Raw genomic sequence first — 19676 nt, forward strand, 5'->3', positions numbered from 1 at the left:
GTCACAGTGGTGAGAGCGCTGCATCCTAACCACTAGACCACCAAGGAACTCCTGAAATCCCACCATCTCACCATTATGACCTCACCAGGGACCCTTTTATATCGGGGACATGATTGCTTGCCTTACTTTGTTATTAAAGACAAAAACATTTTGTTCATCAAGGACTCTGGGGTTAGGAATGAGGGGCTTTACAGAGCTTTTCTCGAGGGCCTAGAATTTAAGCACCAGCATCTCCATAACTCAAGACAGTTCCAAAGGAAAAAAAATGCTCTTAATGCTCTGGCAACGTGATGCTGATATGCACATTTTATTTTATTCTGTTGGCTTGGCCATGGCATATGGAAGATCCCAGGCCAGGGATCGAATCCAAGCTACAGCTGAAACCTACACCACAGCGGTGGCAACGTCAGATCCTTAACCCATGGTGCCACAGCAGGAACTCCTGATATGCACATTTTATATAAATGAATAAATATGTGTATTTCCCACATCCCTCCAGTGAATTTTATATAGGAGAACAGTCACGTCCTCATACAAAGGATGGGAATGACTGTTAAAAGGAAACTGTGGATGAACTCTTTGTATGGAATGTTCTGAATAATGAAGTAAACATCATTTGCTTTGAGAAGGTCGAGCGGGATTCTGCGAGAGGGATCATTCACATGATTTTGAAGACGGGTTCAGAAGCCTGTAAACTCTTTCTTAAATCCTTTGAAAAGTGGAACTATCCTCTGTTTCAGGACTTGCACGGACTAAGTATTAGTTTTCTTGTATCTGTTCTATAAACAGAAAAAAACATGAAGTCCATAATCCCTATGACAGAACTCTGCTGTCCTCTTTCTTCCTATCACTGGGTTGTGGGCTTTGGTCATGTTAAAAAACTCAGACATGTTCAGAAAAAGCAAACAAATAAAGAAACCTGCCATGGAGTTCCCATCGTGGCTCAGTGGAAACAAATCTGACTAGCATCCATGAGGATGTGGGTCTGACCCCTGGCCTCACTCAGTGGGTTAAGGATTTGGTTTGCCCTGAGCTATGGTGTAGGTTACAGACATGGCTTGGATCTCATGTTGCTGTGGCTATGGTGTAGGCTAGCAGCTGTAGCTCCGATTCAACCCCTAGCCTGGGAACCTCCATTGGCTATGGGTGTGGCCCTAAACAGACAAAAAAAAAAAAAAAAAAAAACAAAAACAAAAAAACAAAAAACCTGCCACTAGATCACTTGATGGTGAAGCCAAATAAGTAGCTCCGGGGTTAGGAAATAAATGATTTCGTCTGACTTCAGAATCAAATTGGACAATGAAGGCACATAAGAAGTCAATGCAGTAGTAGTTTTCAACATTCCTTAGCCTGATGAAGACCATCTATAGACAAGCAGCCCTCCTTGATTAGAACTCTGTGAGCCAAGAGCCTGACTAAAGAAGCATGATTCTGCTTTTCATGAAATACTATATTAGTTTTTATTTCTTTAAATTAGTAAATTATTTCATGACAGTTTTTTTGGGGGGCGGTCACTTCTGCAGCCTATGGAAGTTCCCAGGCTAGGGGTCAAATTGGGGCTGCAGCTGCCAGCCTACACCACAGTCACAGCAATGTAAGACCTGAGCCTCGTCTGCGACCTACACCTCAGCTCATGGCAACGCCAGATCCTTAACCCACTGAGTGAGTCCAGGGATCGAACCTGCATCTTCATGGATACTAGCCAGGATCGTTTCCACTGAGCCACAACAGGAACTCCTCGTGACAGATTTTAATCAAGGTTAACACTTGATCTGCTGAAAGTTACCCTTGACCATCATTCTCAGCCACATCCCCACTATTCTCGAGCACTTTCCTTAACCCAAACACTGTCTCCTCTCATTTCCAATCAGTTACTAAAAAATCTGGTAGTGGAAAGGAGGGAACAGAAGGCGAAAGGGGAAGAAGGGTAAAAGGTAACAGGGAAAAGCAGGAGTAAATATTTGGAACACTTTCTGCCAGCTCGGAACTCTGGAGGAAATTAAAGTCACCAAAGCAAGATTCTCAGCATCACCCCTCATTCATCCTCCTGAATTCTAGGTCCTGGGGAGACACAGAATCCTCTTTAACCTCATCTCTTCTCTAATAGGTCTTTTTCATCAGATGTCAGAAAAAGACTTAGATGGTTTGGCTCAGGATTTAAAGGAATTTTATCATACCCCATCTTTTCTGAACTTCTATCCCCTGGGAGAAGATATTGACATTATTTTTTAATTTGAAAAGCACCTTCACAGAACTGGTTCTATGGAGGAAGGACCAACACCATCACCATCTGAGGCAGCTGACCCTGAGTGGCCTGCTGGACGCTCTTCAGAACCGCTGCATCATCGAAGGGGAATCGGGCAAAGGGGAGTCCACACTGCTGCAGCGAATCGCCACACTCTGGGCCTTTGGGAAGTGCCGGGCTCTGACCAAATTCAAGTTAGTCTTCTTTGTCCATCTGAGCAAGGCCCAGGGTGGACTTTTTGAAACCTTGTGCGACCAACTCCTAGACATACCTGACATGATCAGGAAGTCAACTTTCAAGGCCATGCTGCTTGAAAAAGGCGGAGGGTTCTTTTTCTCCTTGATGGCTACAGTGAATTCAAGGCCCAGAACTGCCCAGAAATTGAAGCTCTGATAAAGGAAAACCACTGCTTCAAGAATATGGTCATTGTCACTGCCACCACAGAGTGCCTGAGGTATGTCCAGCAGTTTGGGGCGCTGACTGTTGATGTGGGGGACATGCTGGAGGAAAGTACCCAGGCTTTCATCTGGAGAGTGCTGATTAAGGAGCTTGCAGAAGGCTTGTTGCTCCAAATTCAGAAATCCAGGTGCTTGAGGAATCTGATGAAGACCCCTCTCTTTGTGGTCATCACTTGTATAATCCAGATAGGGGAAAGTGAGCTCCACTCTAATACACAAACCACACTGTTCCATACCTTCTATGACCTGCTAATAAATAAAAACAAGCACAGATATAGAGGGGTGGCTCTGAGTGACGTCACTCAGAGCCTGGACCACCGCAGAGACCTAGCTCTGGAGGGGGTGTTCTTCCACAGGTTTGATTTCGAACCAGACGACTTGTCCATTGTGAACGAGGATGTCCTACTGACAGTGGGCCTCCTCTGTAAATACACAGCTCAACGGTTCAAGCCAATGTGTAAATTCTTCTATAAATCGTTCCAGGAGTACACAGCAGGATGCAGACTCAGCAGTCTACTGACATCTGGAGAGCCAGTGGAGGTGACCAAGGGGAACAGCTACTTGCCAAAAATGGATTCCATTTCAGACATCATATCCAAGTATAGCAACCTGCTCATGTACATGTGTGGGTCGTCTGCCAAAGCCACGAGGACTGCTCTGAAACACCTTGCATCAGTGTATCAACATGGCAGCCTCCTTGGGCTTTGTGTCACCAAGAGGCCCCTCTGGAGGCAGGAATCTATGCAAGATGTGAAAAACACCACTGTGCAAGAAATTCTGAAAGCCATAAATATCACTTCCTTTACAGAGTGTGGCATCAATTTATTCCGTGGGAGTATAGCCGCATCAAACCTGAGCAAAGAATTTGAAGGTTTCTTTCATGGCAAAAGCTTATATATCAACTCAGAGGACATCCCCAATTACTTGTTTGACTTCTTTGAAGACTTGTCTAATTGTGCAAGCGCTCTGGACTTCGTTAAACTGGACTTCTATAGGGGAGCTGTGGCTTCACAAGATAAGACCCCAGAAGACACATGCGGGATGCACACGCATGAGTCCTCAGGAACCTACATCCCCAGCAGGGCTGTGTCTTTGTTCTTCAACTGGAATCAGGAATTCAAGACCTTGGAGGTCACACTCCAGGATTTCTGCAAGTTGAATAACCAAGATATCAAATATCTGGGGAAAATATTCAGCTCTGCTACAAGCCTCAGGCTGTGCATTAAGAGATGGGCTGGTGTGGCCAGAAGCCTCAGTTCAGTCCTCAGCACCTGTAAGAACATCCATTCCCTCATGTGGAAGGAAGCCAGTCCCCCTCACCTTAGAAGACAAGCAGCATATCACATCTGTGACCAACCTGCACACCCTGAGTATTCACGACCTACAGACTCAACGGCTGCTGGGTACTGTAAATATCAGCAGTTTAAGCTACAGTCAAATCTGGCCAGTTACTGTGGAAATAGTAGATATCATTTGTTTTACTTTAAAGTTTCTAACAGTTTCTACCAAGTGTCAGGACTGGGAAGGGAGGTGGGAGGGCTGGGGAGAGCATTCCATGCTAGAAAGGCTGTCAGATTGGGAGTTCCTAGGGAGGATTCCCCAGCTCAGGCTTTCTCTGTACTCTGAATAGCTACATAAGGTATATGGTCAAGTGTGTGTGTGTGTGTGTGTGTTTACGTCTGCGCATGTAGACAGTAGGCCAAACCTGTCTTTGTGTGAACCCTCCCTCTTGTCAGCATCTCCTTCTCTACCCAACACTCACTGCTTCCCTGATAAGTGGCATCCCTCTTTCTTTGAAGTTGGGGACGAAATCCAGCCTGTAAACTGCAGAGAAGCTGGTGGCTGTCACTAGATTCTCATCTAGGAAATTGCAGCGCATACCCAGGCCCACCCCAGGTGTCATTCATTTTGAAAGATTTTGGAAACAGGTTTTGTCTAACATGAAGAAATTTCAGGCTTCAGACTCATACACGTGGGGTCAATCTTTCTGGGTAAATGGGAGTTTTCCCTCCAGTTCAAAATAACACTAAAGGTGAGTGTCTCCCTTGCCTGTGTAGACTAACCATACCTGTGTAGATCAGTCCTGTTGCCCAGAGCAGGGGCTGCTGAGTGCTGTGAAGCTATGAGCCCAGAGGGAGACTTGCTCTACTTGACTGTAATCTGGAATTCGTTTTCATCAAGTGATTTCCCATTTGGCTCTGCCTGATTTCTCACCCTTTAGAGGACACTTTCCATTATTTTAGGAACCTAGAAATCTTTTGTACAGATAATCTTTGCAATCTCTTACTCAGTGCAGGAATCCCTTCTGTGAGATTCTAGACAGTCATTTAGACTTTATTAGACTAACTTTTGTGTTAGGAAGCTCACCATCTGCTCTTCTTTTTTTTTTTGCTATTTCTTGGGCCACTCCCGCGGCATATGGAGGTTCCCAGGCTAGGGGTCTAACCGGAGCTGTAGCCGCCAGCCTACGCCAGAGCCACAGCAACGCGGGATCCGAGCCGCGTCTGCAAACTACACCACAGCTCACGACAACGCCGGATCCTTAACCCACTGAGCAAGGGCAGAGATCGAATCCGCAACCTCATGGTTTCTAGTCGGATTCGTTAACCACTGCGCCACGACGGGAACTCCTCACCATCTGCTCTGATGGCTATTCCTTTGTGCTGATCTTGCAAACTGGTCACCTATGTGCTGAATTTGACCTACATATAATTAAATTTTTTTTCTTTTCTCTCTCTCTTTTTTTTTTTTTTTTGTTGTTGTTGTTGTCTTTTGTCTATTTAGGGTCACATCCATGGCATATGGAGGTTCCCCGTCTATGGATCTAATCAGAGCTTTAGTTGTCGGCCTACACCACAGCCACAGCAACACCGGATCTGAGCTGCATCTGTGACCTACACCACTGCTCACGGCAACACCAGATCCTTAACCTGCTGAGCGAGGCCAGGGATCGAACCCACATCCTCATGGATACTAGTCGGGTTCGTTAACCACTGAGCCACAATGGGAACTACTGAAAATTTTTTTTCTTAATATTTGCCAGAGTTCCCGTTGTGGTGCAACAGAAACGAATTCGACTAGGAACCATAAGGTTGCGGGTTTGATCCCTGGCCTCGATCAGTGGGTTAAGGTTCCAGCGTTGCCATGAGCTGTGGTGTAGGTCGCAGACACGACTTGGATCTGGTGTAGCTGTGGTTGTGGTGTAGGCTGGCAGCTACAGCTCTGATTAGACCCCTAGCCTGGGAACCTCCACATGCCATGGGTTTGGCCCTAAAAAACAAACAAGCAAACAAAAAAATACCAACAAAAAATAAGTAGATCATTATTGTACCTTGAGAGGGCAGAGATAAGGATCATTTCTCCTCCCACATCCCTTCATCCTTCATCAATTTAGAGATGGATCAATTCCTGAACTGCTCTCTGGTTTTTCAGGTTGACAGGCTGCACATTTTGGAAGAGCTAACTGTGCTGATGCTGCCCTAGTGCAATGATGTATGAATCAGCCTGACCGGGCTGCTGGAGCAACTGGAGAGGGCCCCAGAGCTCATCAAGCTTGGGCTGAAAAGCTGGAGACTCACAGATACAGGGATTAGAATTCTAGGTAGGTACACAGAGCCAAGAGAAAAGAAGTTAGTCCTTACAAAGTTCTTCCGGTGGGCTTGCTCTAGTTAGTTAGTTAGCACCTTGGTTTGTTCATTTATTTGCCTCTTCTTTTTCAATACAAATGTACTGAAAGAGTGTTCACACATGTTAAGGAGTAAAATGATTAAAAACACTGGCCTGCCTTCATGTTCTTAAGAATTTCGCCAACAGTGTTTAAAGGAAAAACATTCACATTACCCCACAAGGTGTATTATGTTAGGAATTGTTCTTTCTAGCATTAACTGTCTGAAATACAGCAATGTCCCTCCAATCTTCAAGAATATTTTAAAGTCTCTTGCTGTGTATTCAAAACATATAAAGGTAAATGCAACTTTATCTAAATAGGGTCATGGAATATCTTTAAGTAGCTGTGATATAATCCAGGAAAAAATAAAGATACATAAATGACTGAAGACACCCCCAGCCACAGGGGTTGATGAAAGGTTCATGCTCATGCTGTCTGTATGAGCTATCATTGTGTTACAGATTACCCAAAAACTTAGTGGCTTAAAACAACTCACATTTATTAGCTCACTTTTCTGTGGGTCAGGAATTTGGAAGCAGCTTAGCTGGGTGGTTCTGGCCCAGGCTCTGTCCTGAGGTTGCAGTCCAGATGTTGTCTAGGGCTGCTGGAGATCTGCTTCCATGGTGGTTCCTCACTTGTTTGGCAAGCTAACGCTGACTGTTGGCTGGAGCCCTCAGTGTGTCATCCCTGAGCCTCTCCTTAGATTGCCCGAATGTCCTCTCATGGCAGTTCATTTCTCCAGGGCAAGAGATCCAAGAGAAAACCAGTTAGAAGTTGCAGTATATTTTTTGACCTGGCTTGGAAGAACATTTCTGGTCATCTCTGCTGTGACCTGACCCAGGTCAGCCCTATCCAGTGCAGGAGCGGACAACACAGGGGAGTGAATACTAGGAGGTGAGGATCATTGGAGCCAACCTGAAGGTTGACCACCATATATCTAAAGCAAAAGATGGGTGAAAACAGCCCAACTGCCATCATTTCCCTCACAGATTATCTAGGATGTATTCGTAGTATACAAATCCTAAAACTTACCATTTTAACCATTTTGAAGTCTATAGTTCTGTGGCATTAAATACATTCATATTCTTATGCAAACACCATCACCATTCATCTCAGAACTTGTTCATTTTCCCTGGCTGAAACTTTGTACCTATTAAACACTCTCCTCTTTTAAAAACCTTCTCTCTTAGAGATATATGCCTTTAAGTCCTCACGCTGCGCAAAGATTTTGCCTTCCTTAGTGGTACTCCAACTTCTGGATCTTTATTTACTTCCCTTAATTTCTAATTCCACTTCCCATCTCCTCTACCCATCGAATCACATCATCCTTGACATCATTCTTTTTTTTTTTGCCATTTCTTGGGCCGCTCCCTCAGCATATGGAGGTTCCCAGGCTACGGGTCGAATCGGAGCTGTAGCCACCAGCCTACACCACAGCCACAGCAACGCGGGATCTGAACCACATCTGCGACTTACACCACAGCTCACAGCAATGCCGGATCCTTAACTCACTAAGCAAGGCCAGGGATGGAACTCGCAACGTCACGGTTCCTAGTCGGATTCGTTAACCACTGAGCCACGATGGGAACTCCCGATATCATTCTTTCAGGCCCCTCTGCCATTCTGGATGATACTGGAAGCAGGTGGTTTCAGTGACAGGCTAATTAGTTAGCTAATAAATAATCCCTCTTAGGTAACCTCATGCCATAAGCAAGTTGGAAAGAATATATCTTTTCAAAGAAGCCATTGGAGAGTGTACAGAATTAGAATTACAGGTGGGCAAGATATTTTTAGGTTTTTATTATCTTTCAATGTTTATGTAGGTAGCTGCCTAATTTGCCCACTTCTGAGTCTGGCCGCTGAGACTAGAGGAGATGGTATGTTTACTGAGAACCAAAGTAGGCGGTAATTCGTCATTTCACTTTAATAGCCTAATGCAATAGCCTCCATATGTAAATGAGAAATATAAGCATAACAGAAGACAGCTGACTTGGGAATTTAGCTTGTAACAATGCACCTCAAAATGCAAGTGAAAAATGACAAAAGGTACAACACAATAGTAGTAACTAATTTATTCTCTGTGGTTTTTTTTTCTCTTTTTGTCTTTTTTTTTTGTTGTTGTTGTTGTTGTTGTTGCTATTTCTTGGGCCGCTCCTGTGGCATATGGAGGTTCCCAGGCTAGGGGTTGAATCGGAGCTGTAGCCACCGGCCTACGCCAGAGCCACAGCAACGCGGGATCCGAGCCTCGTCTGCAACCTACACCACAGCTCACGGCAACGCCGGATCATTAACCTACTGAGCAAGGGCAGGGACCGAACCTGCAACCTCATGGTTCCTAGTCGGATTCGTTAACCACTGCGCCACGACGGGAACTCCTCTCTGTGTTTTTTAAAAGAATTTGTGGAATTGTCATTATATCCTTAGTAAAAGATAACATTAGGAGTTCCCGTTGCTGCTTAGTGGGTTAAGAACCTAACCTGTATCCATAATGATGCAGATTTAATCTCTGGCTTTGCTCAGTGGGTTAAGGATCTGGTGTTGTCACAAGCTGCAATGTAGATCACAGATGAGGCTCGGATCCAGCGTTGCTGTGGCTATGGTGCAGGCTGGCAGCTGCAGCTCCAACTTGACCCCTAGCCAGGGAACTTCCACATGCCACAGGTGCCATCCTAAAAAGAGAAAAGAAAAAAAAAAAGGAAGAAGTAAAAGATAACATTGTTATGCCTGTTTTATAAAGAAAGCTGTCATACTAAAGCAGGGAAAAGGTTGATGAAAGGAGGAAGAGAGCGTGGATGTTGGCATGGCTCCCCTCCAGCCATTTCCTCCACCTCCCAGAGGTGTAAAAAGCAGTCTGTTTGGGCTTGAGGCATAAGCTGAAGAATGAGAGGCAGGCATTCTCTGCCTTTGGTCTCTAGTCAGGTGATGAGATTGCTGTCATGCCCCTCTAAAGGGTCCATCTTTATCAAATCATTAGGTTTTAGAGTCAGACAGACCTGACCATCCCTTCCACTTGATAGATGTAAAGCCTGCAGCAACTTAAAGTCTCTGAGCCTCCATTCTCAAAGAGATGCTCAACCAGTTCTGCCACTTCAGGTTCCAGCTGCCTGTCAATTGCCTTATCCTCCTCCTCCATCTCTTACAGTCCCCCAGCACTTCTTAAAAAATCCTTCCATGTTATTATGAAGAATAATTCAATTATGTCTAGTCCTCTAAATCCAAACTCAGTTCTGGAACTTCCTTCACAAAGCCAAAGACTTATTAATGTGCTGTATAAAAAATAGTTTAGTATCTTCAGTCCTCTTCTCCTCCACCACTGGGTTCTATAAACAGCAGAGAGGTGAACATATTTACTCCCCCCATAAGTCATCTTAAAAGGCAGAAGAGGAGTTCTCGTCGTGGCTCAGTGGTTAACAAATCCGACTAGGAACCATGAGGTTGCGGGTTCGGTCCCTGGCCTTGCTCAGTGGGTTAATGATCCGGCGTTGCCGTGAGCTGTGGTGTAGGTCGCAGACGGGGCTAGGATCCTGCATTGCTGTGGCTCTGGCATAGGTCAGGCGGCTACAAGCTCCGATTCAACCCCTAGCCTGGGAACCTCCATATGCCGAGGGAGCAGCCCAAGAAATGGCAGAGTAAATAAATAGAAATAAATAAATAAATAAATAAATAAATAAAAAGCCCTTCTCTTTCTCACATTTGTTTCTTTCTATCCGCCTTCTTTAAAAAAAAAAAAAAAAAAAAAAGGCAGAAGGAGTTCCTGCTGTTGTGCAATAGGATCAGCGGTGTCTCTGCAGCACCATGATGCAGGTTCAATCCCAGGTCTGGTATGGTGAGTTAAAGGATCCAGTGTTGTTGCAGCTATAGCATAGGTTGCAACTGTGGCTCAGATATGATCCCTTACCAGGGAACTCCATATGCTGCCCCTGGGTGATTAAAAAAAAAAAAAAGCAGAAGAAGCCAGAATCAGGGTTCATTTTGTTTTTGTGCTCTGGCAGTGCCCACACCGCAGCAGTAACCAGAGTCACAGCAGTGACAACACTGGATACCTAGCCACCAGGGAATTCCCTGTTTTTGTACTTTTTTTTTTTGTCTTTTTGCCTTTTCTAGGGCCACTTCTGTGGCATATGGAGGTTCCCAGGCTAGGGGTCTAATCAGAGCTGTAGCTGCCAGCCTACGCCAGAGCCACAGCAACGTGGGATCTGAGCCGTGTCTGTGACCTACACCACAGCTCACGGCAACGCCGGATCCTTAACCCACTGAGCAAGGCCAGGGATCGAACCTGCAACCTCATGGTTCCTAGTCAGATTCGTTAACCACTGAGCCACGACAGGAACTCCTGTTTTTATACTTTTTAATTGAAGTATAACATACCCACAGAAACGTGTACAAACTCTAAGTAGATAGTACAATGAATTTTCATAAGGTTCACACACCCATGTCACTAGGATCCAGATCAAGAAACAAGATTATCAGATTTCTAGCTCCATTCTCCCCGGGGTAACGACTATCCTGACTTCTAACATCACAGATTAGTCTTGGCTCTTGTTAAATTGTACATAAATGGAATTGTACAGCATGTATCCTTTTGTGTTTTCTTTGGTTGGACATCATATGTATGAGGTTTATCCATACTATTATGTGTAGCCATGCCTCATTCATTCTCATTGATATAAAATCTCTTGCATGAATATAGCTCAACTGATTTTCCCATTCTACTGTTGATAGGCATTTGAGTAATTTTTAGTTTTTGAATATTATGAAAAGTGCTGCTATGAACATCCTTATATATATCTTTTGGTGAACATATGGCCACATATCTGCTGGTTACCTCCATATGAGTGGGTATGGGTTACAGATTATCGGTAAGCATATGTTCAGCTTTATTACACATGTCAATCTTCCAATGTTTTTGTATGCAATCCAGGTTTTTTTAAACAGTGATTTTCACTATTATACACAGACAACACCTTATTTTTAGTAGAGCACTTATCATTTGAATTTAGAGAATGTATTCATATATCTAACTGCCCCACTAAACTGTGAGAACAGGACCCAGGCCATTAGACCTGATATTGTGTGTATATCCCACAGTGGACATTCAATAAGTATTTGTTGTATGAATGAACAAATGAACTTATAGCACTTCCACAATTTGCCATGAAATATAGGCTAGCTTGGGTTCTTAGAAACTGAATTATAGTGTTATATTCTTATATATAAAATCATCCAAAATTTTTAAAACACACTTGTAGCATTTCACAACCCCTTACAACATCCTAACCAACCAACTATTCAAACCTCCAGCATAAGTTTTCTGGCTCTGGTCCACAGTACCTCTCCTGATCAGACCTGGCTTTGGGATTCCCATCACCTTATGGTATGTGTGATAGATGAGATGCAATATGCCTTCAGATAAACTGCAGATTGGTAATAAGAGATGAGAGAGTCTAATGAAATAAAGGCTACCCGGGAAGAAGCAGGGAGGAAACATGTCATGGGATGGACGGTGTTTAATGAGATACAGGGTTAGATAAGACATATAGGGAGTATTTTCAGAAAAGTATCTTTTTACAAAAGTTTTAGACACCTCCTGGCCCTAATGGAAGCCTGGCTCCCCCCTACTGTTCTCATCAGTAGTCACTTTTTATTCTCTTGATTTTCATGCCTGTTAAGAGTCCAGAGCAAGGGCAGGTTCTAATTCTCACTGCCCTTCCGGTCCACTCCTCTAACCTCGTTAAGGATCCCTATTTCCATGAAGCTTAGGCCACTTAACTAGAGTTTGTCCTTTCTTATTGCTATGAATTTCTTGTCACTTTTTCTTATTCACTGAAGCCTTTGGCAACTGTCTTGCAGAATTCCTCACCCTCTAACTCGTCATCAACCTAGAAGATGCCACTTATGTGAAACTACTCAGCCAACATTCAGGAACTTCCTCTTTGGTCCTTCCCCTCCATTCTCCTTTACCTATCTGCTCTGTGAGCATGGAATTCTAAGATGATGATAATTCACTTAAAATTGTTTTACCTCTAAGATGTTAAATTCAGATAATCCATTCTCAAACAATAACCTTCTACATATCCATCTTAGTTACTCAATGACTCCTCGTCATCAGTTCATTTCACTTCATTGGGACTTCCAGTCCTTTGAGCCCATTACTATCTACCTACTGAACTATTGAATAGCCTCTGTCTATCTTGGCTTCCTTTCCCACCTAGTTTAAATTCCATCCTTCATCCTTGCAAACATTCTCTCATAATAACTGAAACTCTCATGGCCCACAGTATTACAACTCAATCTAGGCAATGGCATTTAGTGATGGATGTGTGTGATAAATGCAGTAGTGAAATGAAGAAACTGTAATGAGAGACAAAGACTATAAGTAAAGACTACTTAATGAGATGCAGGGAGAAAATGAGATGTGGAAGTAAGGCATGAAATTAGATACAGAGGTTAAACATGAAATTAGATACAGAGGTTGTACTTTGCAGGCAAAACCCCAAGCATGGGAGTTCCCCAGCTGTACAGCAGGTTAAGGATTTCACATTGTCACTGCCCTGGCATGGGTGCAATCCCTGGCCTGGAACTTCAGTATGCCCTGGGCATAAAAGAAAAGAAAATGAAAACAAAACACAAAAAACAAAAACAACCCAAGCCTGGATTGTCCTTAGTTTTCCATTTTTGCATACCTACGCTCAGGCTACTGGAGAAAACCACACCATTTGGTATATATACACACTCCAAGTTAATAGTGACAAGCTTCAACAAAAACATTTACAACCGAAGGGTAAAAAAAATCATACATCGAAACTTGTCACATGCAGCAAAAGAAGGGCCAGAATAAAATTCTCATAGTCTTAAATACTTGTATTGGAAAGGCTGAAAAATAAATTTCTAATTTCATTTTATTTGTGTGTGTGTGTGTGTGTGTGTGTGTGTTTTCTAGGGCTGCACCTGCAGCATATGGAGGTTCCCAAGCTAGTGGTCTAATTGGAGCCATAGCCGACAGCCTACGCCAGAGCCACAGCAACGTGGGATCCGAGCCATGTCTGTGACCTACACCACAGCTCATGGCAACGCCAGATCCTTAACCTTCTGAATGAGGCCAGGGATCAAATCCTCGTCCTCATGGACACTAGTTGGGTTCATTAACCACTGACCCACGAAGGGAATGCCTATCTCCATTTTGACTAATGAAATTATTTACGTCACTCTGTTTTTTCTTGATCAGTCTTGCTTTTATCTATATTATTACTCTTTTTAAAGAACCAGCTTTAAGCTTTACTAATCCTTTTTATTGTATTTTTGTTTTCTATTTCACTTATTTTTTACTCTTACCATCTTGGAGTTTACTCTGTTGTTTTTCTGCCTTGTAAAATTAGAAATTTATGGAGTTCCCATCATGGCTCATGGTTAACAAATCCGACTAGGAACCATGAAGTTGAGGGTTTGATCCCTGGCCTCGCTCAGTAGGATCTGAATAGGCATTTCTCCAGGGAAGATATATATCTTCATCTTATAAAGACATAAATATATGTCTGCAATAAACACCAGAAAAGATACTCATCCTCATTAGTCATTAGAGAAGTGCAAATCAAAGCCATAGTGAAATGCCTCTTGCCATCCACTGGGATAGTTATAACAAAAAAGACAGATACTAACAAGTGTTGACAAGGACATAGAGAAATTGGAAAATTCATATGCTGGTGGTGGACTGTAAAATGATGTAGCTGCTTTAGAAAATATTCTGGTACTGCTTTAAAAGATTACACCAAGCCTACCCTGAGGTACCTGAGAGATATGAAAATAAATGTTCATACAAAATCTTGTACAGGAATGTTCATGGCATGTTTAATAACCTCAAGGTAGAAACAACCCAGATGTCCATCAATACTGAATGAGTAAATAAAATGTGGTATATCCAAACAATAGAGTATTACTCAGCCATAAAAAGGAAAAAAAGTAGTAGAACAGCTACGACATGGGTGAAACTTAAATATCATACTAAGTGAAAGAAACCACCACCAAAGACCATATCTTGTATGATTCCATTTATATGAAATGTCCAAAATAGGCAAAACTATAGTGGCAGAAAGTAGATTAGTGGTTGCTAGTGCCAGGGGTAGGATGGAAGTGACTGCTAATGACAGCAGTTTCTTTTTAGGAGTGATCAAAATGTTTTGGAATTAGAATATACTAAAAAACCACTATAGTGTATTATTTTAGAAGGGTGAATTTTTTGGTATGTATATTATATCTCAAAAAAAGTATATCCTAAGCAATGTATTTTTAAGATACACGGTACCTGTCAAAACTGGGTTTTTTAAATACAAAAGAATAACATGCACATCAGAGTAGTTGTTTCTTTGGGTCAGGAGGGGGCAAGGGTGTACAACAGGGGGATACCACCTAGTAGATTGAAGTTCTTTTTGTTTTGTTTTTGTTTTGTCTTTTTGCCTTTTCTAGGGCCATTTCCCACGGCATATGGAGGTTCCCAGGCTAGGGGTCCAATTGGAGCTGTAGCCACTGGCCTACGCCAGAGCCACAGCAATGCGGGATCTGAGCCGCGTCTGCGACCTACACCACAGCTCACAGCAATGCCGGATCCCTAACCCACTGAGCGAGGCCAGGGATCGAACCCACAGCCTCCTCGTTCCTAGTTGGATTTGTTAACCACTGCGCCAAAACGGGAACTCCTGAAGTTTTTATCCATGTTCTTGTTCTCAGGCTAAGTGATAGATATAGGAGTGAGTAGGTGAAATTAGTGACCTATTCAATTCTTAATACCTAAGGTCAATTAAAACAGTAACTAAACACAAACTCTCCTAATGTCTCCTGGCAATCTTACTGTGCCTCTGTCTGCAGCACTGTCTGACAAAAAGAATTTCAAATTTTATTCTCCTTAATCTACCAATCTTCCACTGACATTTTTCCCCTCTCTCCTTCTCCTGTTACATTATAGCAGGTCTTTCCCCTCCCATGTAAGTGCAGTCTCTGCTGTAGCTCTGCTTGAGATCCCAGCCCTGCCCTCATTCCTGTTGTAAGACATCATTTTACTAATTATGCCCTGCCTTACTGGCTCTTTCCTATCAGTTTTTAAAGATGCTCAAATCTCTTTTTAAATAAAGCTCTTTCTGAATCCTATCTTCCTCCTATGGCAATAATTTTCTCTCCCCTTCCCTTCAAGTCAAAAACATATGTACGCTTAGTACATCTCCACTGCCTGATTATTCTCTGCTTCCTACTCATTCCAGTCAACTTTCCACACTCCTGCCTGTGGCTTAATTCAGTGGACATTCAGTGACATTCAGTGACCTTTTCCAAAGTTTTGACTTGCCCATGTAAAAGTTGACACTGAGCACTCCTTCCTTTTCAAAATGTTCTCTTGACTTCCATGCTACCATGGTTATTTCTGTTTCCTTTGCAGTGGCAATTCCTCTACATAGATGGTAGATTCTCCCAATTTTTCTTAGAACTTCGTCCTAGGCTCTCTGGTCTTCTTCCTTAGAGATTATTCAATCCTAAAGCTTTATTTGCCATTTTAGAATTACAACTTCCCATATATTTTTGCTAGACCAATAACAATCTGGGGTTAGCAGAAATTACTGCTAGCTCAGGGATCTATTTCACCGGGTGTAACTTAACCCTTTTTTAAATGGCACCTTTTGATTTAAACGCTGAGGCTGGACTCTGTTATCCAGCATGTTCTCAAAAAGACAGCCACCACATCTGAACACCACTCTAGTTTGTTCTAAAAAAAGAACCATCATAGACTCTACTCGTGTTCTAGAAGCTCAGTGGTAAATCCCAGGCTCAATTATTCTGCCACATGGATCCTGATATATTTTTATTTTCCAAGTGCTCTTTCTTGCTTTCTAATTGTATTCTTTAAAAAATGCATCTTATTTTGTTTAGCTTAAACACATTAACTTTTTAGGGTCTGTGAAAAAACTAAGTTTTTGAAGTTCATTTTTCCTATTCCGTGTTGACTCATTTCTTTGGAGCTCTTTGGCTTTTAGTCCCGTCTTCCTTGTTGGAGGCTGTTCTCTTGAACTCTTCTTTTAGAGGGAGGCACAAGTTTATAGGAAGCTCCATGTGCCTGAAGAAAAGGGTTAAGTCCCGTGGTGGGTGATCAGGAAAGCACGACGGCTCTTCCTTTCTAGGTTCTTTCCTCAGAGGCAGTTTAGTTTCTCTTGAGAAGGATCCTTGTCTTGCTCCTGGAGCATGTAAACCCCATTGCCAGTGTTCTGAGAACAAAGTGGGCCCGTAAGGCCTATTGCCTTTGTGTGTTCCCAGGGCACCCTGACCTACCACAGCACTTATCACCCATCTAAACATGCATACAATGTGTTTTCATACTATACTATAAACCCAATGAGACAGGGACCATGTCTGTCCTTTTCACATAGCCCAAGCACCCAGCACAATCCGTGTTACATAGCAAGCACTCAAAAATGTTTGATGAATGAATAAATGTTAAGAGCTCTGGCTCAGGGGAACTACACGGTGGTCTCTGGCAGCACTAGAATTTTGTTTAGGATGTAGAAACCCTTCAAGGATCAGAATCCTTCTACCCAGAGGATGTGAGATTCTGCCTGGGATTTAGATCAAGCTACTTGCATTCTGCACAGCCCACATACAGCCTACAACTCTAAATGTCACAGATTTCCCTCCTCTCAGTAGTCCTCGTGATGACAAAAACACAGCAGATAAAATGAACAGAATACATGCCCTTGATTATGGATTACATTGCTTGTTCTTGGCTCCTGGGCTTGTGCACATTCTAATAATTATCCAAGAACTCTTACTTTTTAATTTATCTTTTTTTTTCTTTTTCTTTTCCTTTTTTTTTTTTTTAAGGGCTACACCTGCAACATACATAAGTTCCCAGACTAAGGGTGGAATCAGAGCTGCAGCTACTGGCCTACACCAAAGCAACACCAGATTGGAGCTACATCTGTGACCTATGCCGCAGCTTGCAGCACACCAGCTCCTTAACCCACTGAACAAGGCCAGGGATCAAACCTGCATCCTCATCGATATTAGCCCACTGATTCTTAACCCACTGAGCCACAATGGGAATTCCCAAGAAGCTCTCTTATTAAAACCATTCTTAAAGCTTAGCAGATAGCTTATATAAATACCCCACCCTCTGAGGGTGGAATGGGCTTTAATTAATTCTTTTTTTTTTTTAGGGCCTCACCCACAGCACATGGAGGTTCCCAGGCTAGGGGTCTAAACGGAGCTGTAGCTGCCAGCACACACAACAGCCACAGCAACGCGGGATCCAGTCTGCCTCTATGACCCACAGCTCACAGCAGTGCCAGATCCTTAACCCACTGAGTGAAGCCAGGAATCAAACCCCCATTCTCATGGATACTAGCAGGGTTCATTAACCGCTGAGCCACAATGGGAACTCCATGGGTTTTAAAGTCTTTGCTAAAGTTCCTTTTATGTGGTACAACCTGTTCTGGTAGTCAAGGAGAAATGAAATTGCTCTTTGGTTTACGTGCAGACATACTAACTGGCAACCAGCATTTTGACTTAGCATGTGACATGCTAAGAAGCACATGGGGAAGAGGCAAAAGCAGAGAGGACTTGAACATGAGACACAAGAGAGAGCAGGGAGAAAGTTACCTACAAGGAAGAAAGAAGAGCTTCCTCTGGGAAGGAGGAAGTGAGGAGAAAATGAGGCCCTGGGTATAAGTTAAGATGGGCATAAGCTAAGCTGGTGTAACAAAGGACCCAACAATACCTTGGCATACAGAACACAGAGCTTTATTCTCCTCTCCTGTAACACTCAGAAGTGGGCAGTCCAGGCAGCTGTGCTGGCTTTGCTCTGTGCAGTCTTTCAAACCTAGGAACCTCCTTTTAAAAAAACAAACAAACCTTCTATTCCTTAGGATGTTATCTTTGACTTCATAGTCATGGGTAGGATATCTACCTTTCCTGTGTAGGAGGTAATACAGAGTGCCCTATTCTTTAAGAAATGGAGAGGGTTCCTGAAGGGTCTAGGGAGGGTTAAAAATAACCACCCCCAAAGTCCAAATCTTGAGATATTGAAAGAGGCATAATTTAAATATACAGTTAGAAACATCTCATATTCAAAGAAACAAGAGTTAGGTAGAGTTCATTTCTCCAAAAAAGTAAATGACCTAATATTGCTAAAGTTTGGCTCCAGTCTTAAAAACAGGTAATGAACATTTTAATAGCATCCCAGGTGCAATGGGTTAAGGATCCAGCATTGTTACTGCAGCAGCTGGAGGTTGCTGCTGTGGCACAAGTTCAGTCCCTATCAATCCCTGGCTCAGGAGCTTCCACAGGTCACAGGCATGGCCAAAATAAGCATCTCACTGTTTGTTTGTTTTTTTTTTTAAATGCAATCTTCCATTTCCTGGAACAATCAGGAAAAGGAAAAAATATATGGTTCACTTACATTGTGTGCTATACTATTAATTACTATTTATCAGATTCCCTTACACTTTAGGAAAAATATCATTTGTAAATATAATGGGCCAGGCTCACAATCGCTGCTCTAACTACAGAGAATTCTAATTTCTTTCAGAAGCAAATCACTGGTCCAAACATGGCCATTTCTCTTAAAACAAAAAACAGAAACAAACAACAACAACAAAAAACCCAAAACCAAAAAAGAAGCTGTTTTGCTTGCAGCTAACCTACTTAATTTAATTTTTTTAAAATCAGGTGTATTGTTTGAAAAGAACTCTCTGAAAAACTTCCAGCAGTTGGATTTGGTGGGAAATTGTGTGAGCAGTGACAGATGGCTTGCCTTCATGGGTGTATTTGAGAATCTTAAGCAACTGGTGCTTTTTTACTTCAGTACTGAAAGACTTCTACCTGATACATCACGAGTCAGAAAACTTGGCCATGCATTATCCAAATTAACTTTTTTGCAAGAAGCTAGGCTTGCTGGGTGGCAATTTGATAATGATGAAGTCAGTGTTATTAAAGGTGCTTTTAAACTAGTAACTGCTTAAAGGACACCCTAAGCCCATGAATGTTCTGGGGATCCCATTACTTTCAGCCTGGTAATTTTAAAAAATCTTTGCACATACAGTGCAATAGTCTGAGAGTAAATGGCAATCCATTATACATCTCAAAATCATCCTTCTCAACAGTGTCTGCCTAACTTACCCCTTCTAAACTTTTTCTTCTTTTACTGACATCTGGTGTGGACAGCACCATCATCTCCTTAGCTGGCCTTTTTCACGGAAATCTACTTTCTTAGTTTCAACATTCAGAAAAAAAGAAGGAAAAGAGGAGGATGCCAGGAAAATGATGCCAAAGAAGA

At 42.7% G+C, this 19676-nt stretch overlaps 1 protein-coding gene across 1 annotated transcript; it reads left to right on the plus strand.

The window, feature by feature from the left end:
* The first annotated feature begins 474 nt into the window (after positions 1-474).
* Positions 475-19362, plus strand: NLRC4 (NLR family CARD domain containing 4). Its single transcript, XM_047782815.1, is given in 8 exon segments — positions 475-553; positions 556-756; positions 2108-2226; positions 2228-2558; positions 2561-4014; positions 4016-4111; positions 6136-6304; positions 19070-19362. Coding segments are annotated over 8 exon segments (2742 nt in total).
* The last annotated feature ends 314 nt before the right edge of the window (positions 19363-19676 follow it).

Source organism: Phacochoerus africanus, chromosome 5 (genome assembly GCF_016906955.1).
Source record: "Phacochoerus africanus isolate WHEZ1 chromosome 5, ROS_Pafr_v1, whole genome shotgun sequence".
NCBI classification, from domain to species: Eukaryota; Metazoa; Chordata; class Mammalia; order Artiodactyla; family Suidae; genus Phacochoerus; species Phacochoerus africanus.